The sequence below is a fragment of the Boeremia exigua genome (genome assembly GCF_020726555.1).
Source record: "Boeremia exigua strain MPI-SDFR-AT-0100 chromosome Unknown C7974scaffold_2, whole genome shotgun sequence".
NCBI classification, from domain to species: domain Eukaryota; kingdom Fungi; phylum Ascomycota; class Dothideomycetes; order Pleosporales; family Didymellaceae; genus Boeremia; species Boeremia exigua.
The window spans coordinates 1,318,499-1,346,119 of NW_025763519.1; the positions used below are offsets into that span (position 1 = coordinate 1,318,499).

Here is a 27,621-nt window from a genome sequence, read left to right on the forward strand (position 1 = left end):
AAGTAGTGACAGTCCTGGGGGCAGTAGACGGGCATGGGTAGGTGAGCCATGTGCAAACAGACGGTATGGGTGGGCGTGGGAGCATCTTATAAGGAAATGGACGAAAGGGGACAAGCTGGGGTGTGCGGAGCGGCGTGGGACTAGACATGTGAAGGGCCGTTGCAGACAGGGTGACCAAGTAGCTCTCATGTAGCCGGCCGCTGACACGGAAAATGACCGGCATAGTGGTGGATGACCGGACAAGCTAAGGTCCAACACAGCCATGCAAGGAGACGCAAGGAACTGCAACTTACACGGTAGCGTCGAGGTCTAAATGAGGGCAAGTCAAGAAGCGCCGATGCGATATGGACCAGGAGGCGGGCTGCTGTGATTAATGTGGTTTGAGGTACTTACTACAGGGTATCCTACGTTTCCAAGAACCAACGACGAGGGCCAACGGGCGGGAAGCAGTACTATCGCGGTAAAGCTGGGCGGAGCGACTATCTCGGCCAGGAGGATACGGAGCTCGCACGGACAGGGCCGAGGTGGTGGTGATTAGCAGGCAGGAGCGCGGACGTCGGACGAGAGGAAGCGTAGATGGTTGCGCGATGTAGCGTCACCAACTGGGTCTACCGGCTAATCAGGCATGGCCAGGCTTGGGCAGCTACTGTTTTGAGGAGCAGCGCTGGTGCGAGAGCAGTGCAGCTCTGCGAGGTGAGGCAGCAGGCGCACGAGGCCCTGATCACTGACCTGGAGGCAGAGGCAAGCAGAAACAGGGCTGCGCTGAGTGGCTGCACTGAGTGGCTGCAGCTCTCCGCGAGTGCGAGATGCGCGTGGAAGTGCGGGGAGCTCGAGCTGGAGCTAGGGCCAAGCGCCGCGGGGTGCTGGCGTTCTGACGTTCTGGCGTTCTGACGTCTGCAGGGCCGGGCGTGTCGGCAGAGGCAGCCCACGGACGCGACGCGCCTGGAGCCTCAGCAGCTCAGCAGCCTAAGCAGCCTCAGCAGCCTCCGCAGCCTCCCACGCCGCCCGCAGAGCCGCGCCGATGAGCGCCCGCCCGCAGCCATGACGGACCTGCTGCTGGTGCTGCCCGACTTCGACACGCGGCCGTTCTCGCACCTGCTGCCGTCGCTGGACCGCGCGCGCATCACCGCCAACGACCTGCTCACCCTCGACGCCGCCCAGGTCGCGCGCCGCGCCCAGCTGCCGCCCGCCGAGCTGCGCAAGCTCGTCGACGCCGTCGTGCCCGCCCTGCACGCCCAGCTCGGCCTCGACGATGATGCGCCCGGGGATGCGCAGGCGTGGACGGCTGTCAGCACGCTGGACGACGACCTCGACGCGGCCCTCGGCGGTGGCATCCCGCCCGGCTACCTCGTCGAGGTGACAGGCGAGAGGTGCGCCCTAGCTGCCCGTGAATGAGTGACTGAGCGTGCTGACGCGTGTAGCGGCGCCGGCAAGACGCAGCTGCTGCTCACCCTGCTGCTGGCCGTGCAGCTGCCCGCCCCGCGCGGCCTCTCCAAGACGGCCGTCTACATCTCCACCGAGGCCGTCCTGTCCACCACCCGCCTGGCCCAGCTGCTGGCCGCCCACCCCGCCTTCGACGGCCTCGCGCCCGACGCACGCCCGTCGCTGGGCCGCGTGCTGGCCATCCAGACGCCCGACCTCGAGTCGCAGGAGCACATCCTCCGCTACCAGCTGCCCGTCGCCATCCAGAAGCACAACGTCGGCCTGGTTGTCCTGGACTCGGTCGCCGCCAACTACCGCGCCGAGTTCGACAAGAAGGGCTCCGGCAATGGCGCCGCCTCCATGGCCAAGCGCGGCGGCCAGCTGGTGCAGCTCGGCGCCCTGCTGCGCGAGCTGGCCCGCACCGAAGGCATCGCCGTAGTCGTCGCCAACCAAGTCGCCGACCGCTTCGCAAGGCCGCCCTCGACCCCCAGCTCCAACCCCGTCTCGCGCACCGCCTCTGCTAACAGCCAAGGCACGCGCGACAGCACGCCGCAGCCCTCGAACCCAGCATTGCCCGTCCCCGACGACAGCATCCTCTTGTCCCCGGATCCACTCGCCCTCGACCACCAGCAGCGCTGGTTTACTGGCTGGGGCGACGCTCCACACGCAGCTCCGCACACTTTCAAGACGCCGTCGCTGGGCCTGGTCTGGACGAACCAGCTGGCATGCCGCATTGCTCTGATCAAGAAGCCCGTGTTCGCCAACAGAGGGCCCCTGGTTGTCACCGTGAATGGAGAAGACCAGTGGAACGAGCAGGAAGAGACGCATGTGTCCAAATGGCGACGCTGGTTCAAGATTGTCTTCGCGCCCTGGGCGCCGCCTACTGAAGCGAGGGGGATCGAGTTCGAGATCGCGAGGCAGGGCATAAGAGCTGTAGTCAAAGAGAAGAAATGAACTTAGTCCTGGCATTCTCTTGTCCTCCTACATCCGCCAATCTGTCGTCCTACATCCCGCCAATCTTCACGCTATCCGTCAGCGTCTTGCTCACCCCCAGTCTGATCCTCTCCTGCATCCAGTTGGGCAGCGCCCGGATCAGGCTGGTCCTCCCCGCGCTCGCCGGCAGAAACACCTGCGCGCCCCGACACTCAAACACCTGCTTGGCAATCGCGTCGGCCACGTCCTCGGGCTCCATGACAATCGCCGCGCGCTTCTTGAGCTCCGCCTCGACCGGCGCGAGCAGCGGCGTGCGCACCCAGTTGGGGTGGATCGACGTCGTCAGCACATTCGGCGCGTTGTACGAGAGCCGCAGTTCCTGCGTGAGGCCTGTGGATGTCAGATGTCAGTCTTCACCAGCCTTCCTCCCACTGCTACCCGCGCCACACGCACCTTCGTGGAAACTCAGCACCGCCGCCTTCGACGCCGTGTAGTCCGCCATGCCCGCCACGCCCACATAGCTCGCCGTGCTCGCCACCGTCGCCACATGTCCTTTATCCGCCGCAATCATGTCCGGCAGAAACGCCTGCGCCGTCGTCCAGTTGCTCAGCACATTGACCGCGAACACGCGCCGCAAGTCCTCCTGGCTGGTCGCGAGAATCGTGTGCGCGGAAAGAATCCCCGCGTTGTTCACCAGCACGCTCGGCGCGCCCAGCGTCGCCCGGATGTGGCTGGCCGCGGCCCCCACGGCGTCGGCGTTGGTGATGTCGCACGCGAAATACGTGATCCGCGGGTCTATCCACGTTAGCCAGTTCCGCGTCTACGTCTGCGTCTGCACCCGCCAGCAGCGCTCCCACGTACCATCCGCCATCCCCGCCGGCAACCCCTGCACATCCAGCACCGCAACCCGCACGCCCCGCGCCGCCAGCCGCGCCACCACCAGCGCCCCAATGCCACTACACCCGCCCGTCACCACGGCCACTTCTTTGTCCCACGCCCACCGCGCCGTCGCCGCGCGCAGCCGGTAGTTGTTCAGCGCCAGCGCGTTGAGCACGCGGTTTGCGCGCGCCGCGAGGCCGAGCGCGAGGAGCCACTTTAGGGCGCGCGCGAGGCGGGCGTGCGTGCGGGGGTTGCGCAGCGGGGGGACGAGGGTGGTGAGGCGGGTTTGTAGGGTTGTCCTGGGGCGGGCGGTGAGGAGGCATAGGAGGGAGGCTGTTAGGGCGGGGTTGAGGGCGAGGCGGGTGAGGAGGGTGGTGGCCATGTTGTGGAGATGAAGTCTGAGATGAAGTCTGAGATGAAGTCCGAGACGACGTCGAAGACGGAGGCAGACACGACGATTGCGAGATAGAGAGAGCGACAGAGAAATAAACTCCAAAGTTAAAAACCGCAATACAACGCCCCAGCTAGCTATTCTACACCACCTCCCCGCCTCCACCACACTATCCCACTCCACCACTCTATTGTACAACGCTATCCACACAAATACGCCCGAACCCCTTGCTCCCCAGTCCACCCCGCACCCGCACGCGCAGATCGTCTCCCCCAGCCACCGCTGCGCGTCCAATCCACGCCCTCCCACTCGTTGCCCGTTCTACAATACTACGCGTTCGCGCCGCGCGCGGGGAGGGGGACCTCGGCTCGGATCCGCAGCTGCAGCACTGTGTGACGTCAGAGCGGAGTTTGACTGATGTCTGGGTGCGGAGTTGGGGGGGGGGGGGGTTCACGTGCTGTTGTTGAGGAGGGGGGTTGAGTGTGGCGGGTGAATATTGTGTATTACTGTAGGTGTAGTGGCTAGTGTTTAGTGAAGGGGAAGTGTGAGCACTGTAAGTGTAAGTGTAAGTGTAAGGGTACGGTGTAGATCCGGGGAAGCGCTAGCTGCTTCTACAATAATGTAAAGTTTAACAGTCACTACACTACATAATGTACGCTTTGCCAATGCCGGTCGGCCATCCATACCGGACCGATGTCGAGTGGCAGATCAGAGCCAGCACGCACTGTCGTTTGAACCTACCATTTCCTCACGCACTGCATTCTCGACGTCGCGCGACTGTCCAACGACCTGCTGGATCTTCCAACACCAACATCACAAGAGAAATCACAACGATTCACCGTCTACACAGTCCCGATCATGGAATATGTGGACTGCCCAGACGACCTGCTGAATCTTTCCAACACAACATCACGACAACAGTGCGAATCACAAGCCACCGTCGACAGTGCGAATCACGAGCTACCGTCGACACAGTCCAATCATATAACATGTGGTGAGCTGAATTCGTAACACTAGGAAAGCACCGTCCAACCAACCCATCCCATGCCAGACCCCAACACCCTGCTAAACAGCCAGGTCGACGGCCAAGACGCACATGCACTCTATCCATGATCCCTACGGTGAGGCGAAGAAAGGCTGAAGTCGCGACGCAAGAAAAAAAAGGGGGTTTTGTTACACTGCACGCCACGGCGCAGACAAGCGGGGAGCGACCGCCTCCGCCGCGCCTCTAGTCGGTGATGCGCCAGCTCTCGAACCACTTGAGGTGGCTCCACTGCTTGTTGGGGCCGACCATGCCGAACGACACGGCGCGGAAGAGCCAGTACAGGCCGATGATGACGGCGTACAGCGCCGCGAAGATGCCCCAGCGGACCTGCTTGTTGAGGTTGCGGGTCGTGAAGTCCAGGCAGAAGCCCATGGTCAGGATTGCGAACCACAGCGCGGGGTAGTAGTGGTGCACGTAGGTCACACGGCCCATGGCCATGAAGGGGAGGTAGTGCAACACCCAGCCGATGACGGGGTAGATGCCGGCGTAGTGGATCTGGTCGATCTCGCTCTGCTTGAGGTCGTTGTAGCCGCGCTGCCATCGGACAATGTACCAGGCGACGATGAGGACGAAGACGCCGAGACTGGCAGTGCTGCCCCAGTATACAAAGGGGTTTCCAAGGAGGAAGTACTTGACGACTGCGGATGAATTAGTATAGCCTCAAAATCTTTCCAGTACAAAACTTACTGTCGTCATTCCAGCCGCACATACGGAGACCGACGTGGAGAATAGGCCACTGCCAGAAAGCGGACGCGAGATCGTCCTGCTTGTCGGGGTCGGGGACCAGCGCGTTGTTGGACGTCATCATGGCAACGTTGAGGTGGATGAAGTCCTGGAAGAACGGCGACTTGTAGTCACCGGGGTTGCCCGGGGGCAGCTTGTCGTTAGTGTGGCTCTCGATGTTCCAGTGAGTGTAGACGTCGCGGGGGTTGTTCGACTTGGTGCAGGTAGTCTCAATCTGCTTGAAACCCCACTGTGGCAGATTCACGTTGCCGGCACGGAGGTAGCAGTTCAGGTCCTTGTGGCGGAGACGGAAGGCAGTGGTGAGTGTGCGAACTCGGGAGTAGTCCCTCGAAGCGGCATCACGGACGACCTCAATAACCCAGTGATCCTTGGTGTCGCCAACAGTCACGTTACCGTAGCAGGAGACTTCGTGATCAGCCTTGGTGACCGGGGCAGGGACCTGATGCGAGTGCAGGTTGCGACCGGTCTGGGCGTGGATAAGACGGATGCTGTCGCCGTTGCCAGGGAAGCGAAGCTCACCCTCAGGGTCATAGGGAGCCTCGTGACGGTTGGGGTAGAAAAACCAGTCGTTGTTGGCATCCTTGTGATGGTAGCAAGTGATCTGCTGCTGGTTCGAACCTTCGGGGTAGGTCTGGACGTGGGAGTGGAGGAGACCGCCTCCGTAGCCCATGTTCTTCAGCGTGGCGCGGGAGCCGTATGCCATCTCGAGGGGGCTGTTCTTGCCGACTTCGGTGCCGCGGAGATTGGCTTGGAAGAGCGAGCTCATCTGGGCGTCGCCAGGACCGCTGTTCTCGAGAATCAAGAAGTGGAGGTAGAAGGAGAAGGTGTAGACGGCGAAAGGAATGAGGATGAGGCCGAAGACGCGGAACGCAACGTGGCTGACGAGCTCGAGCTGGTTCATGTTAGCTTTTGAGGATCGCGACTGCATGTGATCATACCTTGGGCATCTTGAGGTCGCCAAACTTGTTCCAGAGGTCCTCAATGGTGTAGAGACCAACCAGCGCAGTGACGAAGAAACCGACCCACTTGACACTGCACACGCATCCAATGGAGACGCCGGTCATCATCAACCACAGACCCCACTCGGGAGAGAAGGGATCGTGCTGCTGACGGTGGAACTTGGACCAGCAGAAGACGGTGGTGAAGGTGAAGCAGAGCAGCATGGAATCGAGGAGAATAAAGCGGCTGATGGTGGTGTACGAGTTCTCGCAGAGAACAGCCAGGGTGACGAACCAGACGGTGGGTCTTCGGAAGTTCAACTCCTTCGCGGTGAAGTAGGCCAATGGAACGCAGACGGCGCCGAACGCGGCGTTGAAGAGGCGCATGAAGGTGTAGTTCAGCTCCTCAGGGTATGTTTCGCCAGACTTGAACTCAAACGATCCGTTGTACCCGGCCAGGTATCCGGAGAGGCCGACCAGCATCTTGCCGAGGGGAGGGTGGACATCGAAGTAGAACTCGCGCTTGAGGTAGTGGGAACCGAACTTGCCGAAGCTGTTTCTAGTCAGAACGCGCCGGCAATGGTGTGGATTTTGCTTACTGAGCCTCGTCCCAGGTGACAATTGGCGAAAGACCAATCTTGTACATGCGCGTGAAGAAGGCCAGCGCGGTGAAGATGAGCGGGGCCCAGATGAATTCATACTCGTCGAGGAAGGCAATGAGCTCGAATGGCTGGCGACTGTTAGCTGGGCGGCGTCTGAGGCGTGCTGCTGGTGCGTACCTTCTCCTTGGACTTCTCCTTGATCTGGGCCTGGCTCACGACGGGCGTTGCTGTCTGGCCGGCAACATTTCTCCGCCGCAGCTCCTCTGCTTGCGCATCGGCGCCTGTTGTGCGCGCTGTCGCCATGTTGGTAGAAGAGTATGAAATGTGTCCGTGAGATGTGTCCGCCAACGTCCACGCAGTGTGGCAACGCAGAGAGGATTCGTGGCTGATACGAGCTGGAAAGCGAGGGGTGTACGAAGTAGCGCGAAGAGCACTCAGAGAGCGGGCTCAGGCTGTCTCACAAGCCTGCGTAACGTCTGCTGCTACGGCGAACAACAGACTCAAGTAGAAGAGAAGAAAGGGCCCGAAGGAATTGCAAACATGAAAAAGGCTCACGGTGAAGAGCTGCGTCTGACGGCCCCTGCGGTGCTGGGGAGATCAGTCGTAGGGTTGATCCCGATATAGATAGATTTCAATGGTTCAAGCTAAACCCGAGCTCGGCCCACGCAGCTGTTAGGGGAAGCTTATTGACACTCTGTCCTCACGTGAAAGCTGACACACGCGTTCGTGTTCGACGACTGCAAAGGGGCGATGGACGCCTTGTGCGAGATGCAGGCGAGGGGCTCCGTTCTTTCATCTGTTGCAGTCTTGCAAACTACTTCGGACGTCAGTCACGTCAAGCATGTCAAACGTCTGGAGATCTCCTAGCACTGTAGCCAAAACACGATGAGACCAGAACAGCTTTTATTGACAATCGAATCGCCGTCTCACGTCACTCAAATCCATACCGCGCCAATTCGGGCCTTCCAGCTTTGACCTCTAACAAATGCCCCACCCCTTTCTATCAGCGAAAACTTACATGCCGAGCAGGGCTCGTGGATATAAAACCGAGTCGCTTGCAACCGTGTGCAGAGTATGCAAAAATGTCCAGAAAATGCCAATCAGTGAAGTGTTGCCATCGTCTAATCTTCGTCTTGACCGACGCGCTTGTACTTGCCACCTGCGCCGTCGTTGTCTCCCTTGCCTCTGTTGACAATGTTCGAAATCCAACCGCCAACACCGTCCCCGTTCTCGGACTTAGGGGGAGACCTGCCGTTCTTGAGGTCAGGTGGCTCAATGTCAAGACCGGGAATAGCAGCTTCCGCAGCGAGCTGAGGGCCGCCGCGCTCGGATCCACGGCCACGACCGCTGCCACTCATCAAAGATTCGACTTCTGCTCGCTGTTGCTCGGTGGCTGCTTGTGTTGTAGCGTCTCCAAAGAGAGAGTTCATGTCTTCGAGGCGGACGTTGGCGGTTTCGGGGTAGATGAAGTAGACTATCCACGTTAGTGCGACGTTTGTGACAAGCCGTTGAAAAACTTACCAATGACGAAACTTGCAGCGCAGAAGAATGCGTGGATGAGGTACAAGCGCCATTGAATACGCTCCTGAAGAATAGGTGTCATCTCTCCCACCAGCCAGTTGAAGGCCCAGTTAGTTGCTGTACTCAGACTGGCACCCTTTGCACGAATGCTGAGAGGCAGAATCTCCGGCGGGTACAACCACGGGATGGGACCCCACGAATATCCGAATGCCGCGTTGTAAATCATCACAGAGATGACGACCATGTTGGGTGTCCAGCTCGCCTGCAGGAAGATGAAGTATGAGATAGCAGATAGCGATACCATCATCATCAACGCTCCGGAGAGCAGAATCTTCCGACGGCCCAAGGTGTCTACAATGTACCATGGCGGGATTGTTGATAGAAGATAAGTGATCGCGTTGATACCAGTCATGAGGATCGCCTGGCGCCCATACCAGCCGGCTTCTTCGAAAACGAGAGGTGCATAGTACGAGATGACGTTGATTCCGTTGAGTTGCGCGAGGCCTTGAGCGGACATGGCAATAAAGACACGCTTGTAGTAGCGCTTGAACATGTCCGTGTATGAGCGTTCGCCTTCTGCACGCTGCAGCAACACGTTCATCTTGATTTCTCGGTATTCATCGCGCGCTTTGGGATTGTGAATATCACCCTTTCCATACAAGTTAGCAATTACTACAATCCCCTCCTCGTCGTGATCATTGTCAAGAAGCCACCTGCTAGCTGTCAGTGCAATTCGTTGGCTGTCTGGGTGTAACAAACCTCGGCGACTCGCAGATGAGCAGACTGCCCACAGCCAGCAGAGTGCCCATGACGCATTGCATAAACAAGGGGATTCTCCAGGCATAGTCATTTTTGATGTAACTGCAGAAGTAGTCGACCCAGACACTGCATGCATACCCGGCAATGTTGCCAGTAAACTCGATGCAGCCCATCTTTCCACGGTTGTGGGGCGGCGAGATCTCAGACTGATACACGGGTACTATCGTGGACAGTGTTCCCACGCCGAGACCGGCGATGATTCTGCCTAGAAGCATCATGGGCATGCCATTGGCGAAAGTCTGAAGCGCGCCGCCAACGACAAACACGATTGAACCGTACATGATGGTCCTGCGACGTCCGAGAAGATCTCCAATACGGCCTACCAATAGGGACGAGATGAAAGCACCGACTTCCAGGATAGCCACCATGCTGCCGAGCTCGACAGCGGTGGGCTGGTTGAAGTAATCCTTGAAGTAGATGCCCCTGTATGCTTGAATCAGCCATGGTTGTGGTGTGTGGAGGGATGCGGGGCGGCGTACGTGATGATTCCGGACATGACTCCCTGGTCATAGCCAAACAGAAATACACCCAGTGACACGAAGACACTGGTGAAGTAGCTGCTCGACGTCAGTATAATTTTGGACCGTCGTGCACAGCTTTTCCTACATGAGCTTCTTCCCGTGCAGCCCGTGAATACGGGAGGGCCCATCGTTGGGCGCCATGATACGAGCGAGGAGTCTCTCTGCCTTGTTGATGGTACGTGGACCTGGGTCTGGGATCTCGATGTCCTCGAGTCTGAGGGCTTTGTGGCCCTTTTCGTGGAGGCTGTCCTGCGACGCGAAGCGGGCACGCTTCTGGTGTCGTCGCTGCGGAGGAAGCTGGCGCTCTAAGCGGATGGCAAGCGGGTCTTCTTGGGCGGCAAGCTGGTCGACGAGGTCGCCGGTATCACTCCAGAGCGAGAGGTCGTCGGAGTGCGAGGAAGGTGTGTCGAAGGAGGACCGCGCGCTGTCCTTATCGTTGTCAAGCAGATAAGCGGAGTCGCCGTCACGGGGCCGTGAGGACGAGCTCAAGTTGTGGAGAGGGATGTTGGCAGGCCTCCGACTGCTTCCCGAGTTGAAAGGAATGGTGAAGGTTGCAGGCTGAGGGAGCAGCCGACTCCAAGCAGTGGATCTATCTGGAGAAGGGTCGAAAGGCGGTCGCGAGTGACGTGCAGGTTAAGGTGGGCCTAGGGCTTAAGCGGTCAAGGGCGGTCACATTGGACGGCAGTGGGACTGAAAAGAGCGCGATACGGCGTCGTGATCAGGAAACGCAAGCTACCCTGTCAGCCTGAGCCCTGAGAGCGTGGACTTGGCGGATTCTCTACTCGGACCGGGCTGGACCGGGGAAAGCGGCGTGCTGTTGGCCAGCTTGCGGGAGCGGCTTGCTGTGCGATGATGTCGCGTTGCAGGCTATCGCGGAAGCATTCCTAGCTGAAGCTGCATAATCCTTATCTCTATCGCTGCAACAGGGTACTTGAACAGGATGGCACGGCCTGCTGCTCAGGAAGCCGCAACTTCAGCCTCGCTGGAGAATTGCAGCCCGCGCGCCCAGCGCATCTTGGAGAACTCCACATACACAGTAGACCCTTGAGTGGACTCGCGCGGCTCGCTGATCGCGGTTACTAGCGTTCGACACGACTGCCCCAACTCCACCAACACATGCATGGCAGGACTGCCGCGATTCAACAAGGTTGGAGACTTTCAACACTGATCTTAGCACGCACCATGTCGATCACCGCGCAAGGAACACGAGCATGGGGGCTGTGTGTTGGCTACGTCGAGTGTGAGCCTCGAAACGCGGCCACTGCTCACGAGTGAAACAGAGCTCAGCGGGTGCATCTCGTACAGGCTGGTTGCAGTGAGAGGCCGCATTGATGGTCACAGAAACACCTGTCGAATCTGTCGAATGCTCCGCTAGGACGGGCGCGTGAAAGGGCATTAGGCGCTCGACGAAGAGGCTGGTGCTGGCTGGCAACCGTTGCTGCACAAATGCGAACGTTGTGCGGCCTGACGTGCAGCTGGCACGAGGTGGACAGAAATGCTGCTCGACCAGCTGTGCGCAGTTTCGCAAAGGCAGAGACTTGGGTATCCTAACGACACCACCGACAATGATGATGCCGTACCCACTTATTAATCATGCTTGTTGCCATGGAGCGTGGAGTCGTTGTGCACGTAACCCGGCTGTAAGGCATGGCTGCCGCCAGACACTGCCTGCGAGCGCGCCGATCGTTCTGAAACGCGTCTAGTGCTGCACTTCCTGCCCTTGTGATTGGCTACAGCTTTAATTGCCAGCCAGCTCGGCCCGCGCGCTGGGTTGTTTCCGTCTTGTCGTGAAAGATGATGGACAGCGTGAGGCGTGGGAATCTTGTTTATGCGAGCAGCAATCGGGGGTTTACGTGTGAAATAACAGCCATCAAAAGGCGGAGAGCTGACTCATATAACCCCAAGCAGTGGTTGCGACAGCGCTGTTGCAACGAATTGTACCCCTGCCGGTTTCTAACCTCCCACCTTGGCTCTCAAACAAGAAACGGCTCCAAGCACCAGCCACCGTGGACCGCGGACCAGCAGCACATCATCTCTCACGACCCGCACCGCTCCTCCACAATTCACCCTCGCTACCTTTGCCCTGTCAGGCCTGTCACTCCACTCGCTGCCTGAGCATCGCTGCGCATTACCGACGACGACGATCACTGCTATTGCCACATTCCACTGAACGCGAGGCTGCGCTGCGTGTCGCCGGCCATGTCGAGATACGGAAAGTTTGACGACTTTTGTCGCGACACAGGTAACAGCTGGTCGACCCTGCCAGGTAAGACATCACTGCCACTCTGACCTATGAGATACTAACCGTCGCAGTATGCTATGTACGTTGCGCTCGCCATTACCCCTGGTCTGATCCTTTGTTGACGCGCGCCGCTAACCGCGACACCTCTACAGCTCTTTGCCCAGTCGCCTGCTAGGAACGGCGGAGGATGGGAGGAAGGTTGCACACTCCAGGGCTTCTCTGTTGGCGGTGGTGACAATCTGCACAACTTGGGTCAGTCGCCTGCAACCGCGCAATTGGAACATGGCTGACGGTCGCAGGCTCGATAATCCTCTGCGGTATCGCAATTCTCACCACCTTCTTCCTGCTCTGGAGATCCGAAAGGAAGAAGGCCGCCGTTGGACGAAGGTGCGCGATCTTGAGCAGTGTGCGACGAGTGAGTACTGACTCGAAACAGGGAAATGCAGCTTTTCCTGCTTGGCTACGTTATCGTCTCCATCTGCGAGATCTTCACAATTGGTGGCTTTCCTTTAAACAACTCTGTGCGCATCGTACGTCGCTCACTCTTGTGACGGGCGATCTTGAGCTAACCGCTGTCTAGGCATTCGTCGGTGTACACATCGCTGCAATTGTTGCGACATCTTGGATCCTCATGCTCAATGGTTTGGTTGGCTACCAGATTCTGGACGACGGCACTCCCATTTCACTCGGCCTGATGATGATATCTGCTGTCATCATCTTCGTTGGAACGGGCTACATTGCTCTCGACACCGGCTTTAGCTGGACAGGCTACTGGGATGATACCCTCAACAATGAGAACCAGGCCTATGCTCTCTACACCCTTTACCAACTCGCACCCCTGGTATTCTTAGTCGTCTTCTTCTGCTTGGAGTCGTTCCTTGTCCTGCGCGTTCTTGGAGAGCGCAAGCCAATGCGTAAGTATCGAACGCTCGGTTATTGGACAGCTGCTAACGATGTGCACAGTTTATCTCGTCGGCGCAGCTCTGCTTTTCGCCATTGGCCAGATCTTTCAATACGTTATCAGTGTCCACATATGCACTGGTAGCTCTGGCAAGATCAACGGAGGTTTATTCGAGACTCTCTTCACGCTGCTCTCTGTGGTATTGATCTGGGTCTTTTGGTCGAGTATCACTGAGGACGATTGGCCGATGCCAACAGTTGCTGGCTCAGGCACATATAATTGATGACATGGAAGGACATTTGGTGGATGTTCAAGATACGGCGTAATGTTTCATGATTTCCCCAGCATAGCGTATACCATTTGGGGTCTTTGGACGCATCACGCGTCATGCTGCTAGTTCACGATACAAATAATGTTTGCTGGGAAGAAGAGAGCGGTGTATGTAGTTATATAAATATCACATGCAAAACGTGAGAGCGCGCTTTGTCTGTCACGTGCACACGCATCTGTCGCTTCCAGCAAGGCAGATCTCCGACCGACCGCTCGAGCCTCACAAAGCTACCACGCGACTGGAACCTCCAACGCCTTAATGAGACTCGGTTGAACTCAGCTCGCATATGAACGTGCCGCGCAGCTCTACCTTGAAAAGAAAACTATTGGCGGACTGCAAATGAAATCCCACGACGTCATCTTCCGTTGTTCATTTGTTGCGCGCCTGTTCTCGCCATAGCTCACTCTTCGCACGTTCTACGAAATATAATACAGTCAGGGAAGACAACACAACCCTGCCTGCCTTCCGATTGCGACTTCGATCACGCCCGTAGCGCACCAGATCCATCTGCGGTGGCTGCTAGAACTGCCATCAGAGCCACTCCCGCACCTTCACGCACGCTCTCGCACGTATGGCCGACTCAGACTATTCCTACGATGGCGATGAGGTTTCTGGCGACGAGTATATTGGCTCTCGAGCCAACTCAAGCAGACAAGCACAGCCGCAGGCCGGCGGCAGACAAGGTGCTAGAGAAGCTGCACCAAAGCCGGCGCGCAAAGCTTGGGAAACCGAAGATTCGCGGACGGTCGAGAAAACCAAAGTATCTGCTGGCGACGAAGACATAGGACAAAGTGTGCAGGAACGAGAAGAGGAGCGCAAGCGCAAACGATTGCGCAAGGATACAAAACCTTTCCAACGTGGTATTATACGGCACGTCGTTCTGGTACTGGACCTGTCTGAGGCTATGTTGGAGAAGGACATGCGACCGAACCGCTTCTATACCATGATAAACTATGCGCAAGAATACGTCCGCGAGTTCTTCGAGCAAAATCCGATCTCCCAGATGAGCGTTCTCGGCATGCATGATGGCATATGCATTCGAGTTTCCGAGCTCTCAGGTAATCCAGCAGAGCACGCAGCAGCGATCTTAGGATTACGAAGTAAAGAGACGGGCAAGGAGCCAAAGGGCGCGCCCAGTCTGCAAAACGCCCTCGAGCTTGCACGCGCAACCTTGTATCATACACCAAACCACGGCACGCGAGAAGTTATAGTTGTCTTTGGCTCCCTCCTCTCCCTCGATCCCGGGGATATTCACCAGACTGTCAAATCTTGCGTGCGCGACCGCATTAGAGTCAGCGTCATAGGCATGGGCGCACGACTTAAGATATGCCAGGAAATTGTAACGCGAACAAATGCTGGAGACGAGAGCGAGTACACTATCGCGACCGACCAGGAAATGCTCAAAGAGCTTCTGATCGCAACAACTACACCGCCCGTCATCCGATCAGACACCGCATCTACTACTCAGCAGCCTGAGAAAGGTGCAGCGCTGATGATGATGGGATTTCCCTCACGTGTGGTCGAGGACTCGCCGACAATATGTGCATGCCATGGCAATCTAACATTAGGAGGCTATACGTGTTCAAGGTGTAGCGCGAAGGTGTGCTCTCTTCCTGTGACATGTCCGAGCTGCCAGCTCACACTTCTACTCTCGACGCATCTGGCGCGCAGTTATCACCATCTATTCCCACTAAGGAATTGGGCAACTGTGTCATGGCAGCGTGCACGCGAGAAGAGGTCTAAAGACTGCGTGGGCTGTCTGTCAGTCTTCCCTGAGATCCCCTCAAAGCAAGAGCTGGCTGCGCGAGCTCTGAAGAAAGAGAGGCAGCCGACGACGGGGAGCATGTTTAATGGGCATACTGAGGGCGACAGCAGGACGGAAGAAGATGAAAGTGGAGAGCAACACGCGAGTGAGAGCGCGAGATATGAGTGTCGGTCGTGTGAGAGTCATTTCTGCATCGACTGTGATGTGTTCAGCCACATGGTGCTGCACAACTGCCCAGGATGCCTGAGTAGACTGGACCCAGGGGCAATTGCCGATGCGGAGACACAGGGAGACGTGGCCATGACCGGGTGATGAAGCCAACAATAATTGAATCATAAGAGGCGGGCTGCTCTTTTCTTGTTTTCGTGACGTTTTTCCATACATCTAAAGTCATCTCTGGTACGACATCGCCAATGCACAGGAAGAAATTTCTATGCTCTCAATCGACCTCATGTACCATGTCGAGAAGGCGACCAGAGACATATGCAGCCAAGAGTCTGATGCTGCTCTACTTCGTAAGCGCGCTAACCTCAGCCTCGATTCATCACTCACCCCAAGCACTTCTACGCTCAGATGTTTTGCGATCGCTGCCAGTTATTCTGGTCCGGGGCTTTAGCAAAAGCTCGGATTCCAGAGGATGCGAAACGGCCAGAAGACATTGTGTGGGCGCCACACGAGATCATACTTCATGCTCGTATGCGCGACTTGAAGAATGCATCTGACTTACGTTGTCGCATATGTCGTATTGTCTACTATACACCTGCAGATTTCGAGCATCCATTACTTCTTAGTGACCACGATGAACCACTTCAAATTATTCTCGCCCTCGATCCTGCACGAGCCCCCCTACCGATCCTCAAAGTCGAGTTCCGAGAGGCATCGACCGCTGCAGTGCGGATCCCGAGGCGGTTAATTGCTTCTTGCATAGGCGTACTGGGTCAGGAGAAAAGCAATTCTTCCTCAACGATGCGGATCTCGGGAAGTGTTCATCATTCTGCCGGTGATCTTGCAACGATGCTGGACGAAGCTGCAAGGTTGGACAACCATCACACCGGCTCGGACGGTTCCCTTCAGCTTGCGTCTTTCTGGATCAAATCGTGTGTCAAGACGCACGACAGATGTCGTATCGCAATATCAAGCCGCTCCTCGCCTTTCTTACCCACGAGATTGCTGGATGTCAGTAACGACATGGTCAGGCTTATCGAGAGCGAAATCGATATTGGAGCCCAAGTAGATCGATTTTATCTCGCATTAAGTCATTGTTGGGGATTGAAATCGATCATCCGTACTGTGAAAGAAAACTACGAGCAGCACAGGAAATGTGTGCCTCCCGAGAAGATGTCGAAGACATTTAGAGATGCCATCCACACAACCCGTACATTGGGATTCCGCTACATTTGGATTGATTCGATGTGTATCATACAGGATGACAGCAACGACTGGGCAGCTGAAGCCGCAACGATGTGTGACGTGTACCGGTATGCTCTTTTGACAATAGCGGCTGCTCATGCCCCTGGCGGAGACGTGGGTTGTTTTCATGAGAGAGATGGGCTGCTGAACCTTCCCTTTTACATGGATGTACCCTCGCAGGCAGGTTCAGGAACTCTTTTCAGGCTCCATTTCATCACTTACGGTCGACCTCAACCCAAAGACGTTGGGGGCGGAGATCCAGCGCTGTATGGACGCGCTTGGGTCCTCCAAGAACAACTCTTGTCACCACGCATGCTCATCTTCGATAGTGTGCAGCTCAGGTGGGAATGCATCACCCTACATGGCTCTGAGAAGACGCCGACGTCAGGCAATACACGCCATTCTTCGTCACACAAATGTGTCCGCAGCGGTGTTTTGGATTCCACCGAATTTTTCAGCGACCCAGACATGGAGGATGGGCAGTATGCAATCAAAGACTTCGCCTCCAAAATGAAGCACCAGCATTGGCGTTCCATCGTTATGGAGTACACACACAGAGGCATGACGCAGCCAAGCGATCGGTTGGCTGCTCTTGCTGGTGTCGGCCAGGCTCTTGCGCGGCACACGAAACATGCCTATTTAGCTGGATTATGGTCAGACTATTTCCACATTGGCCTTCTTTGGGGCATATCGCACAATTCCAAGTTCATCATGAACGCAACTACCAACTTTGATATCGAAGGCAATAAGCACATCCGTCATAAGCAACCTCTTGCTCCAAGTTGGTCCTGGGCATCTGTCACTGCGCCAGTGATGTATGAGGTACAGGACTTGACTAACATTGAGTGCGTCTGTGAGATACGAGATGTATGGGTGTCTGGCAGCGTCGACAGACAAACTGGTCAAGCCACAATCCACGGTCATGTTCGGAGAGGGTACGTGAACGCCATTTATCCATACAGCATTCGAGAAGCGGCAGCGCAGGTCCCCCATATGATACCCTCAGGACGTGAAAACCTCGAGCACGTGATCTTCAAGGACAGGATTGTTCTTCCAAAATACTACTTCCTCTTCTCAGAGCAAAACCCCAGCCCTGACGGTACCGCGGACTTGGACGAACTAAGGCGCACTGGACCCTTCCGTTTCGTTCGTGGGTGTTTCCAACCCGACGAGATCGTTGATCCCTCGCAAGAGATCACCTTTATTGCCATCGCCCAACGTCACTATAGCAAAGACTTGTCGTGCACGCTATTCCACCCCAACCACGCACCATTCAAAGTCTACACCCTGGCGCTAGTACTCACAGACGACGCGCTGGGAACATATAGACGCATCGGTCATGCCGTGTGGGATGAGTGCGCATGGTACGCTTACCAATGTGGATTCCAAGACAATTGGCCACATCGAGTTACTTCACCACGAGAGTGGGATCGGGGATATCACGCCAAGGAGTCTCCGTGGGAAGAGGCCTACAGAAGGCTGTGGTGGGATGATATGGAGTATTACAGACGTACTGAACGAGTTGGTGGAAATGGAAAGGATGGGCGGTGGAAGCACGAGCACGAGCGTGAGCATGAGCAGAAGAGCGGCCAGCTACCAGAATTGAAAATGTACAAAGCAGGGACGCGGGTCGAGGAACAAACGGTGGTCATTGTTTGATACAGACGAAGGACTGCGCGAACATGCAATTCTTACGAGCACGCTGAGCACTAAAACTCTCCTATATGCACAAAATGCTCACATCACGGCATTTAAGCTGGAAAGATCCCTTGGTGTTTCTGTCGGATCGGAAGACCTAAGAACGGCAGGACTTTTTTGTTGTTGCAGACACTCGGCCTATGCGCTAGCTTTATTAGCGGAGCGGTAGAATGCATAGGATAACAACAGCATGTTCTGCTAGCTTTCAATGGACGTGTAGCTGCTGTTTCTGTCAATCACTTCTTGTAGAACCTGGTCCATAGTTGCTGATCGCTCGTAGATGGAGCGACTTAGGGGCGCTGACTGAGGATCCAGATAAGAGAAGCGCGGGCTTTGTGTAACGCAACAATCTAGTCGACCAAATGTGTTTCGACACTTCCCCGAGAAGAATAAATTCGATCATGAATAAGAGGATCCCATTACGGTTTTTGTAGTTTTCGTAGTGGGTGCAAAAGGAAGGCAACACACAACGAGGAAGTCACAAATGCACACTTGTCCCAGACAGGCAAGTTTCCTACCTAAAGCATCTTGGGACCGCAAGCCAGTAAAGACAGCGAGAAATACATAAAACGGCTGGTCACCTACCTGGTACTGATCCACCAGTACGTTGCCTAGATAGGGCTGAGCGAATGGGAGGCCTTGTTGTCTCCTTGCCATTCACCATCAAATTTCTTTATTGTACCGCGACCAATGATATTGGTCAAGGAGACAGAAGATAAAAATGCGTTTGCTACCACTGTTCACGAGCGTCTAAGTTACGCGCGAAGGTCGCTTTTGGACAAGCCTGGAGAGTTCGGTCATACTCTGGCCAATTGTACTCGATACCGTGTCCGTGCGCGTAACGCCCGGAGTTGCGTGACGCCTGATTACTAAAACAAGCATCTATCTTCAACGCGTCATAACTCCACAACTATGGCACCTATTAATGATGCGCTTGCAGCAATTGAAGCGCTAGAACTAGGAGAGAAACTTGTATATTAAAAAATTGCTAATTAGTTTAGTGTTAATTGCTTAACGCTGGCGCGGAGACACAGGGGTGTTTAGGCACCTCTAGAGGTTAAGAACCTTAACTAGTAGAAGCTTACCCTATAATAAGAGGAGGAGCTTATAACTTATATAAAGGAGCTTACTGCTTATTATATACCACCTATAAGGGAGATAATATAGAATTTTGTATCTTCTATAGCTAAGGAGCGTATAAGCAAGAGCTAGGTTACTTAGTTTATTAACAACTACTCTATCTATCTTATCTCTTAATACTTAATAGGTATAGATGCTAATTACTATAATGCTAATTTATATATAAAGTATAAGCTATACTTTAACCTACTATAATGCAAGGTTACTAAATATAAGGTTAAGAGCTGCTATATATATAATATAGATAAAAAGGGGTTTATAATTAGAATTACTACTAGGATAAAACACGTGTTTAGTAGGCAGATATAGGAGAAGGGGGAGGTTAAAGCATTACTTTAAGATAGTAATAGGGCCTAGGTTATGCTGCTAGCTTATATGTATAGTAATAGGACTATACTGCTACTAGGCATCCTTTATAAATCTGCTAATAGTACTATCTAATTAAGCTAGGTAGAGGAAGTATAGCTAGGGGTATATAACGTACTTATTTCCTCCTTACCTACTAGCTAGACTAATAATAATATAGGCCTTGCCTAGCTTTAATAGGTGTTTAATTGCTTTACTAAGACTAAGGCGCAGAGGAAGTAGCGCCTTCTAATCTTTAATAGCTATAGATCCTATATAACTATAGACTTTATTAACTACTATAATTAGAATAAGATACTCCTAGCTATTCTACCTCCTTACTTAACCTATATACTATAGCTACTTAATATAGTTATATTTAAGCCTCTCTTAACTGCATACTTAAAGGAGCTTATAATATACCTTTATAATAGCTAGGGACTATTAGTAATTAAGAAGAGTAACTTCTTCTATCTATTCTAGAAGGCCTAGATAAGCATGTTTACTTAGGGGTTAATACTTAAGTCTTTTAAGGCAATAGGTATAGCACCTCTTTAACCTAATATTATCCTTTACTACTTTGCTAAGCCTTCTCTCTAGGCCTCTAATACTAGTAGAAGCTCTTCTTTAACCTACTCTAGTAGAGATTAGCTAAAAATAGAGACCCTACTATGCAAGGTTGCTAAGGATAAGAGTAGTAAGGAGTTAAAGAAGATTAGCTACTTGCTCTACTATATCTTAGTCTAAAACTAGCTACTCTACTATAAGATAGTAGGCCTAAAAGAGGTTTTTAAGACTTAGAAGAAGTATAAGAAGAAGAGCAAAGTTCTTAACTTCTAGGAACCTAAGAACTATTATAGTAGAGCAGTGTTTTACTCTCCTTATAGGGTTAATAAAGCACATTAGTATAAGTAGGTAAAATAATAAGAAGCTAAGGTAGAAGAGGTTAAAAAAGCAGAGATAGCTAAACTTAGGCACGCAAGTAAGCTATATAAAGAGTAAATAGCTTAGGAGAAGCATAAGCAACGTGCAATAGAGAAGGAAGAGAGAGACTATACTAAAGCTAAGAAGGCAGAAGAAGTAGCTAAACGCAAGGCTAAAAAGGAATATTAGAAGCAAGCTTATAATGCCTAGCAAGCTATCTAATTATCCTAAAGAGGTAATAAGACAGCTTTAAAAGCTTCTATAGTTAAACTAAAGCCTACGCGTTATAGTATAGGTGCGCGTAGCTATCTAAAGCTAGCAATGCTGCCTCTACTAACACGCACCTATACTACACATAGCGGCCAAACTGCTATATTATATAGATAGATTATATAAGCAATAATAATTGCATAGCCCTATAGAATACTCTACTAAAAAATCTAATAATAATAGCTATTGTACGTGGCTTAATAGCCTTATTTTTGTGATGGGCTTAAAGGCCCGGAGCGGGCGTCACGCGACTCCGGGCGTTACGCGCACGGACACGGTAGCGCCGCGGAAGACAAGCTTAAAATCTCTCAGATCGTAGGTTACAAATCATTGCTGGGGGTCTTAGGGGACTCTCTACAGACTGGTTGGCCAGCGGCTATGCGCTTTTCTTGGCTTGTCGTGACGTTACAACTAAACTGCATTAAGTCCTGCTGACGCTGACACCTAAGAGAACCACAGATGCTGCTCCTGCGCTGTAGCCCAAGACAGTACGCCGACCGCGCGGATGTGACACATTTGGCCCAATGAATATCAACGCAAAACTCAAAATGGTCCATACGCCTCCTGTAATGAACCAAACTTAGTTGTATTTAGGTATAAAGCCGTGATTCTCCACATTGCTGCTGGGCGTCTAATTGTCTCAGAGAATTGGTGCATCAATTCTTCCCAACCTTCAACCTGACGGATGTTCACGCTTGGGACTGCAAGGTTGCGAACGCTTCAGACCAAACTACTGCACCTCTCTAGCGCTTAAAAGCATGTCAGTACATAGTCACAGCTAATGAAACCGGGCATCGTCAGTTTTGGTCACGCACCTGCAGGGAGCTAGTTCAGGTCAGGAAAAGTCAGTGCTGTGCCGTATCAATGTCGAATATATATACAAGTATCAGTCTTACTCAGTGTAGTTATTCTAGCAACAGCTTCCGATACACTGATCATTCCGAAGTATAATCTTCACTCTAGTGTTCTTGTGTTCAAAACCCCATTTCTAGTTTCTCCTATCGCGATCTACTCAACGACACTTATCGCCATTCCTTCAATGTCTAAAGTCTGGAAATCTTTCAAGAGCTTTGTTCTTGAATCGGACCACTATACGAAACTGTTCAAGAACCATAATCCAGGACAACGCATTGTTTCCAACCAACACCGTAACAGAAAACAAGGAGCACCAGTTTCGCATTGACGCTGGTGAGGTGATAGATGGCAAAAAGAATATCTACCTCCAAGCAAATTCTCAGGCCAAGAACACCGCAATTAAGAAGTTCATAAGCAAGAACGGTACCCATGCAAATATTGCCAGCGCTCAGATCGACGTGACTGTCCCAGAGGACAAGCAGAAGGATGAAGCCGCAAGAGCTTCCGCTGAGCTCCAGAAGGAATTTAGTTCCAAGATTGGATGAACATGCCTGAAGAGTGCTCAACATCAAAGAATTTCTTTCGTGGCCATGTTGGAAGATTGTTACCAGACCTACCAAGCATTGCTATATTTATGGCTGGGGTTAGATGTCATTCATACTAAGAGTATATTTGGACATGTCTTCGCCAATCAAACTTCGGCTCACACTGGGTTATGTCAGTACTAGCATGTATCTATCCGTTGCGCATGATTCCAACTGAATACCATCGTGAACGCTGAAGCCGAACGGAACATCTGTCGCTTGGTGAACAAGGCATGTAAGCAATTGAATGGTCTTTCTTGTCTTAAGTACCGTCGTGATTTGATAACAAGTGGTTACTTGTGCATGTTCTGTGCAGTGATGTAAATTATGGCGCAAGCAGGACGTGGCCCCCTTGAGCCGTCTTCCACGCGTGATTCCGATGCATCGCTCGATAAGGCCACCTCTGGCGAGGTATACTCCTGCTACTTCAAGCGTCCTTGGTGGCTAGAAACGCCCTGCGGTCGTCAACAACGGCGGGGCAAAATTCATCCCGAATAGGATTAAGTCTGTGAATTTTCCTGGTATGGCCAAATTTTACAAATCTCCTCCGGTGACTTGTTGTACTCATCGCTTCTGCGCATGACCTCTCGGAGCAGCTCTTCGTTCTGCTGTTGCTTTGCCGCAAAATCGACCTGGGGCGTGATCCAGCCCTCAACATCAGTCCTAAGCATCTTTCTAGCAAGTTCGTGTACTTCGTGATAGCTGCGATACTCTTTGAACTGCTGCTCGTGTCTTTGCATATCAGCTTCGCTGAAATTGACTAGGCATTGGTTTGTGAAGCCTAGATCGTTCCATGTCTTAGAAAGCTCAATAAGACAGGCCTGAAGTGGTATTACGCCTTCTTCTGAGACCTCCCCGCTTCGGATAAAGAGTTCGCGTAAGAATGACGGTATTCGCAAAACTTTGTATGCCCGATTGTTCTCTGATCCACTGCTTAGCTCCCACCCCTTTGCTAGCTTAGCTTCCTTCAGCTTATGCTCTGCATATTCTCTACTGTCCGCGTCCATCTCATTGTAGTTTTGCGGAAGCTTAGGAAACTCTGTAGTACCAAGGGCGTAGTCTTCATTGACTGGCAAGAATTCTGGGAAGCGTGCTTGAATGAATGAAGGTGAGACCACAATTGACTGCCAGTCAATAAGAGAGACAATTTTGGCTGGATCCTCTTCAGACACGTAGATATTGCCCATGTGTAGATCAGTGTGCCACAAGACTGGCTCAGAGACTCGGTCGATAAATGTGGGTTCATTTAAGGCAGACATTACTCGTTTGGTCATCTCAAGAACAGTCATTTGTTCATCAAAAGATCCACGGGGTGGGCTATAGGTAGCGGTCGTCAACTCCTGTCTGAGGAGCGCAATCTCCCGTTCAACAAGGGCGATACCGAAAGAAGACAAATCAGGCCCTGCCAAGAAAAGTCAGTCTGGGGAGGATCTTTCAAGATGTGCTACTGACATGGTCCTGGGTTGAAAGCAGAACGCAAAGACGCTGTCATGCCTGGGGGGTGCCATCCTCGCTCACAGGATGGCCCTATGCAGAACTGTCCAGATGGGTCCGATTCGCGACCTAGACTGACATATGTGTCGTTGTCTCCCATGGACTCGCAGAGGTAAAGACTTCCGCTGGCAGGGAAGCGGATCCGGGCTATTTGGCCTTCAAGCTTTGTTAGCTGCTGCACAATGCATAGTTTATCCCAGTCACTCATTTCGGCCCATATCTTGAATAGCTGTATCCCAGGAGCCTTTTCCATCATAATGTATTCGGCGCCCACAGGGTTTGACGGATCAGAATCCCAGGCTAAAACCTTCGGAACAGGGACCTGATCGAGTATGCTTATATACTATTACTACAATTAGTCTTATGCACAACACCGCATTTGTATCCATGGCATCCTTACAATATTGAAGAACAGCTACTTCAGAAGCTGTTGTGTACTTTGATGGCCCAGCAATGGAGAACGGCATCTTCGCAATGATTTCGCTTCCATCCTCCTTACATAGAAGAAGCGCCTTGCTGAACCCTCCCTCCATCTTTTCAATTGCACGGACAGGTGATTGTTGCCCAGTGGACGCGCCTACTGCGCAGAGTTGATCTATGTCAAAATTCAGATATCTGCGGTCAAGGGCCTTCTTCTCGTTTGCCAAAAAACGCCCATTCGTGTACTTGAATAATTCATCACGGCTGATAGGTCTGCCTGTCACAGTTTAGCCTGGTCGAGAATAGGACTTTACAGGTAATACCTCGACATGTAATAGTGGGCGCTCGAGGGCGCGGAGATGCAGGAGGTTCGCTGCGGCTCCAGTACCTCCTACCGATAGTCTTGAGTGAATGCGCTAGCGACATGAATACTCTGGGGCGGGAAGGGAAAGTGTGGAGATCAATGAAGGCACAGCGTCATTTTCCAGGGACATGGCCGGAACAATATTAGACCATGGCTGGATTGACTACCGTGTCCGTGCGCGTAACGCCCGGAGTCGCGTGACGCCCGCTCCAGGCCTTTGAGCCCATTATAAAAATAAGGCTATTAAGCCACGTATAATAGCTATTATTATTAGATTTTTTAGTAGAGTATTCTATAGGGCTATGCAATTGTTATTGCTTATATAATCTATCTATATAATATAGCAGTTTAGCTGCTATATATAGTATAGGTGCGTGTTAGTAGAGGCAGCATTGCTAGCTTTAGATAGCTACGCGCACCTATACTATAACGCGTAGGCTTTAGTTTAACTATAGAAGCTTTTAAAGCTGTCTTATTACCTCTTTAGGATAATTAGATAGCTTGCTAGGCATTATAAGCTTGCTTCTAATATTCCTTTTTAGCCTTGCGTTTAGCTACTTCTTCTGCCTTCTTAGCTTTAGTATAGTCTCTCTCTTCCTTCTCTATTGCACGTTGCTTATGCTTCTCCTAAGCTATTTACTCTTTATATAGCTTACTTGCGTGCCTAAGTTTAGCTATCTCTGCTTTTTTAACCTCTTCTACCTTAGCTTCTTATTATTTTACCTACTTATACTAATGTGCTTTATTAACCCTATAAGGAGAGTAAAACACTGCTCTACTATAATAGTTCTTAGGTTCCTAGAAGTTAAGAACTTTGCTCTTCTTCTTATACTTCTTCTAAGTCTTAAAAACCTCTTTTAGGCCTACTATCTTATAGTAGAGTAGCTAGTTTTAGACTAAGATATAGTAGAGCAAGTAGCTAATCTTCTTTAACTCCTTACTACTCTTATCCTTAGCAACCTTGCATAGTAGGGTCTCTATTTTTAGCTAATCTCTGCTAGAGTAGGTTAAAGAAGAGCTTCTACTAGCATTAGAGGCCTAGGGAGAAGGCTTAGCAAAGTAGTAAAGGATAATATTAGGTTAAAGAGGTGCTATACCTATTGCCTTAAAAGACTTAAGTATTAACCCCTAAGTAAATATGCTTATCTAGGCCTTCTAGAATAGATAGAAGAAGTTACTCTTCTTAATTACTAATAGTCCCTAGCTATTATAAAGGTATATTATAAGCTCCTTTAAGTATGCAGTTAAGAGAGGCTTAAACATAACTATATTAAGTAGCTATAGTATATAGGTTAAGTAAGGAGGTAGAATAGCTAGGAGTATCTTATTCTAATTATAGTAGTTAATAAAGTCTATAGTTATATAGGATCTATAGCTATTAAGGATTAGGAGGTGCTACTTCCTCTGCGCCTTAGTCTTAGTAAAGCAATTAAATACCTGTTAAAGCTAGGCAAGGCCTATATTATTATTAGTCTAGCTAGTAGGTAAGGAGGAAATAAGTACGTTATATACCCCTAGCTATACTTCCTCTACCTAGCTTAATTAGATAGTACTATTAGCAGATTTATAGAGGATGCCTAGTAGCAGTATAGTCCTATTACTATATATATAAGCTAGTAGTATAACCTAGGCCCTATTACTATCTTAAAGTAATGCTTTAACCTCCCTCTTCTCCTATATCTGCCTACTAAACACGTATTTTATCCTAGTAGTAATTCTAATTATAAACCCCTTTTTATCTATATTATATATATAGCAGCTCTTAACCTTATATTTAGTAACCTTGCATTATAGTAGGTTAAAGTATAGCTTATACTTTGTATATAAATTAGCGTTATAGTAATTAGCGTCTATACCTATTAAGTATTAAGAGATAAGATAGATAGAGTAGTTATTAATAAACTAAGTAACCTAGCTCTTGCTTATATGCTCCTTAGCTATAGAAGACGCAAAATTCTATATTATCTCCCTTATAGGTAGTATATAATAAGTAGTAAGCTCCTTTATATAAGTTATAAGCTCCTTCTCTTATTATAGAGTAAGCTTCTGCTAGTTAAGGTTCTTAACCTCTAGAGGTGCCTAAACACCCCTGTGTCTCTGCGCTAGCGTTAAGCAATTAACACCAAACTAATTAGTAATTTTTTAATATACAAGTTTCTCTCCTAGTTCTAGCGCTTTAATTGCTGCAAGCGCATTATTAATAGGTGCCATAGTTGTGGAGTTATGACGCGTTAAAGATAGATGCTTGTTTTAGTGATCGGGCGTCACGCGACTCCGGGCGTTACGCGCACGGACACGGTAAGCCAGACAAGCAATCCGCTTACCCCGTACTACGTAATGGCCACCCGACTTAAACGAGTGAGAAAAACACAACAAACATCAAGAAGTCCACTCTTGAGATGATAATTACATAGAACATCTAACTTACCTTCGGGTAGTTGCAAAGGTCTCTGCAAGTTGTCGCGCGTCAGAGGCCCTAGGCTAGATCTTTAGTTACAGATAGCTACACATGAGTTGAATTTGTATATCTACGCATGTAGCTTACATAATATGCTACGTCTCTAAAGCTCTTAGAAACTGCACTTGATTTATAAACTAAAATACAAACGTATAGAGATATTCTTCGAACATACTTTGCTACAATAAGTACGTAACAACTTCTGCGCCACAGGCAGAGGGCCTTGGTATGTTCTGTGAGATTTTTCGCGACATACCCCTATTTTCCGAGCTCTATGAGTAAAATAATCAAATGTGTCTATGAGCTTCCACGATTCACCTGTCTCCTCTTTGGCTTACAATACGATCAGTAGAACATCTTGTGAATGGCTAGCTCATTGATCAATTTGTGGAGGACGCGTACGCCAGCAGATGAGTGTATTCCGTAAAATCTAGAAGACCCAAACTACTAATATTCGTTCTGCTAGACTTCGAAGCGGCGCAACGGCGACCACAGGGGCAGTGGCAGCATCTTACTTCGAAATAACTCGAACGATGCCTATAGGTGTCTCTGCCCCACCTCTTCTAGGTGGGAGCAGCCTAGGTGTTGATTCAGGGTTGAGGTTT

At 51.6% G+C, this 27,621-nt stretch overlaps 8 protein-coding genes across 8 annotated transcripts; 4 read left to right on the top strand and 4 right to left on the bottom strand.

Moving 5' to 3' along the window:
• Positions 1 to 750: 750 nt before the first annotated feature.
• On the top strand, positions 751 to 2,658 carry C7974DRAFT_102664 (P-loop containing nucleoside triphosphate hydrolase protein). Its single transcript, XM_046134866.1, has 2 exons — positions 751 to 1,370; positions 1,422 to 2,658. The coding sequence occupies exons 1-2, from the start codon at positions 1,042 to 1,044 to the stop codon at positions 2,374 to 2,376; spliced, it is 1,284 nt and encodes a 427-aa protein (XP_046001444.1). The 5' UTR covers positions 751 to 1,041; the 3' UTR covers positions 2,377 to 2,658.
• C7974DRAFT_301908 (uncharacterized protein) lies at positions 2,426 to 3,616 on the bottom strand (the record flags this gene model as incomplete). The annotated part of the gene is made up of 3 exons (XM_046137872.1): positions 2,426 to 2,745; positions 2,809 to 3,150; positions 3,217 to 3,616. The coding sequence occupies 3 exons, from the start codon at positions 3,614 to 3,616 to the stop codon at positions 2,426 to 2,428; spliced, it is 1,062 nt and encodes a 353-aa protein (XP_046001445.1).
• A 1,122-nt stretch (positions 3,617 to 4,738) lies between these two features.
• C7974DRAFT_102750 (dolichyl phosphate-D-mannose:protein O-D-mannosyltransferase-like protein) lies at positions 4,739 to 7,597 on the bottom strand. The gene is made up of 5 exons (XM_046134867.1): positions 7,132 to 7,597; positions 6,952 to 7,082; positions 6,353 to 6,905; positions 5,358 to 6,306; positions 4,739 to 5,308 (listed from the first exon to the last, which is right to left on the bottom strand). Exons 1-5 carry the CDS (start codon positions 7,255 to 7,257, stop codon positions 4,854 to 4,856), a joined length of 2,214 nt encoding a protein of 737 aa, XP_046001446.1. The 5' UTR covers positions 7,258 to 7,597; the 3' UTR covers positions 4,739 to 4,853.
• C7974DRAFT_420744 (uncharacterized protein) lies at positions 7,583 to 11,597 on the bottom strand. Its single transcript, XM_046144271.1, has 6 exons — positions 11,396 to 11,597; positions 9,901 to 10,373; positions 9,774 to 9,851; positions 9,235 to 9,717; positions 8,476 to 9,188; positions 7,583 to 8,428 (listed from the first exon to the last, which is right to left on the bottom strand). Exons 1-6 carry the CDS (start codon positions 11,462 to 11,464, stop codon positions 8,076 to 8,078), a joined length of 2,169 nt encoding a protein of 722 aa, XP_046001447.1. The 5' UTR covers positions 11,465 to 11,597; the 3' UTR covers positions 7,583 to 8,075.
• On the top strand, positions 11,598 to 13,507 carry C7974DRAFT_385476 (chitin synthase III catalytic subunit). The gene is made up of 7 exons (XM_046140954.1): positions 11,598 to 12,081; positions 12,129 to 12,136; positions 12,210 to 12,309; positions 12,357 to 12,444; positions 12,494 to 12,587; positions 12,638 to 12,971; positions 13,021 to 13,507. Exons 1-7 carry the CDS (start codon positions 12,015 to 12,017, stop codon positions 13,239 to 13,241), a joined length of 912 nt encoding a protein of 303 aa, XP_046001448.1. The 5' UTR covers positions 11,598 to 12,014; the 3' UTR covers positions 13,242 to 13,507.
• Positions 13,508 to 13,509: 2 nt separating this feature from the next.
• On the top strand, positions 13,510 to 15,301 carry C7974DRAFT_460617 (TFIIH basal transcription factor complex p44 subunit; the record flags this gene model as incomplete). Its single annotated transcript, XM_046146145.1, has 2 exons — positions 13,510 to 15,220; positions 15,267 to 15,301. The coding sequence occupies exons 1-2, from the start codon at positions 13,861 to 13,863 to the stop codon at positions 15,299 to 15,301; spliced, it is 1,395 nt and encodes a 464-aa protein (XP_046001449.1). The 5' UTR covers positions 13,510 to 13,860.
• A 767-nt stretch (positions 15,302 to 16,068) lies between these two features.
• On the top strand, positions 16,069 to 17,310 carry C7974DRAFT_302855 (heterokaryon incompatibility protein-domain-containing protein; the record flags this gene model as incomplete). The annotated part of the gene is made up of 2 exons (XM_046137919.1): positions 16,069 to 16,894; positions 16,961 to 17,310. Coding segments are annotated over 2 exons (1,176 nt in total), but the record flags the coding sequence as incomplete, so codon positions are not given.
• Positions 17,311 to 22,780: 5,470 nt separating this feature from the next.
• C7974DRAFT_430920 (kinase-like domain-containing protein) lies at positions 22,781 to 24,620 on the bottom strand (the record flags this gene model as incomplete). The annotated part of the gene is made up of 4 exons (XM_046144740.1): positions 22,781 to 23,682; positions 23,733 to 24,096; positions 24,149 to 24,471; positions 24,590 to 24,620. The coding sequence occupies 4 exons, from the start codon at positions 24,618 to 24,620 to the stop codon at positions 22,781 to 22,783; spliced, it is 1,620 nt and encodes a 539-aa protein (XP_046001451.1).
• Positions 24,621 to 27,621: the final 3,001 nt, after the last annotated feature.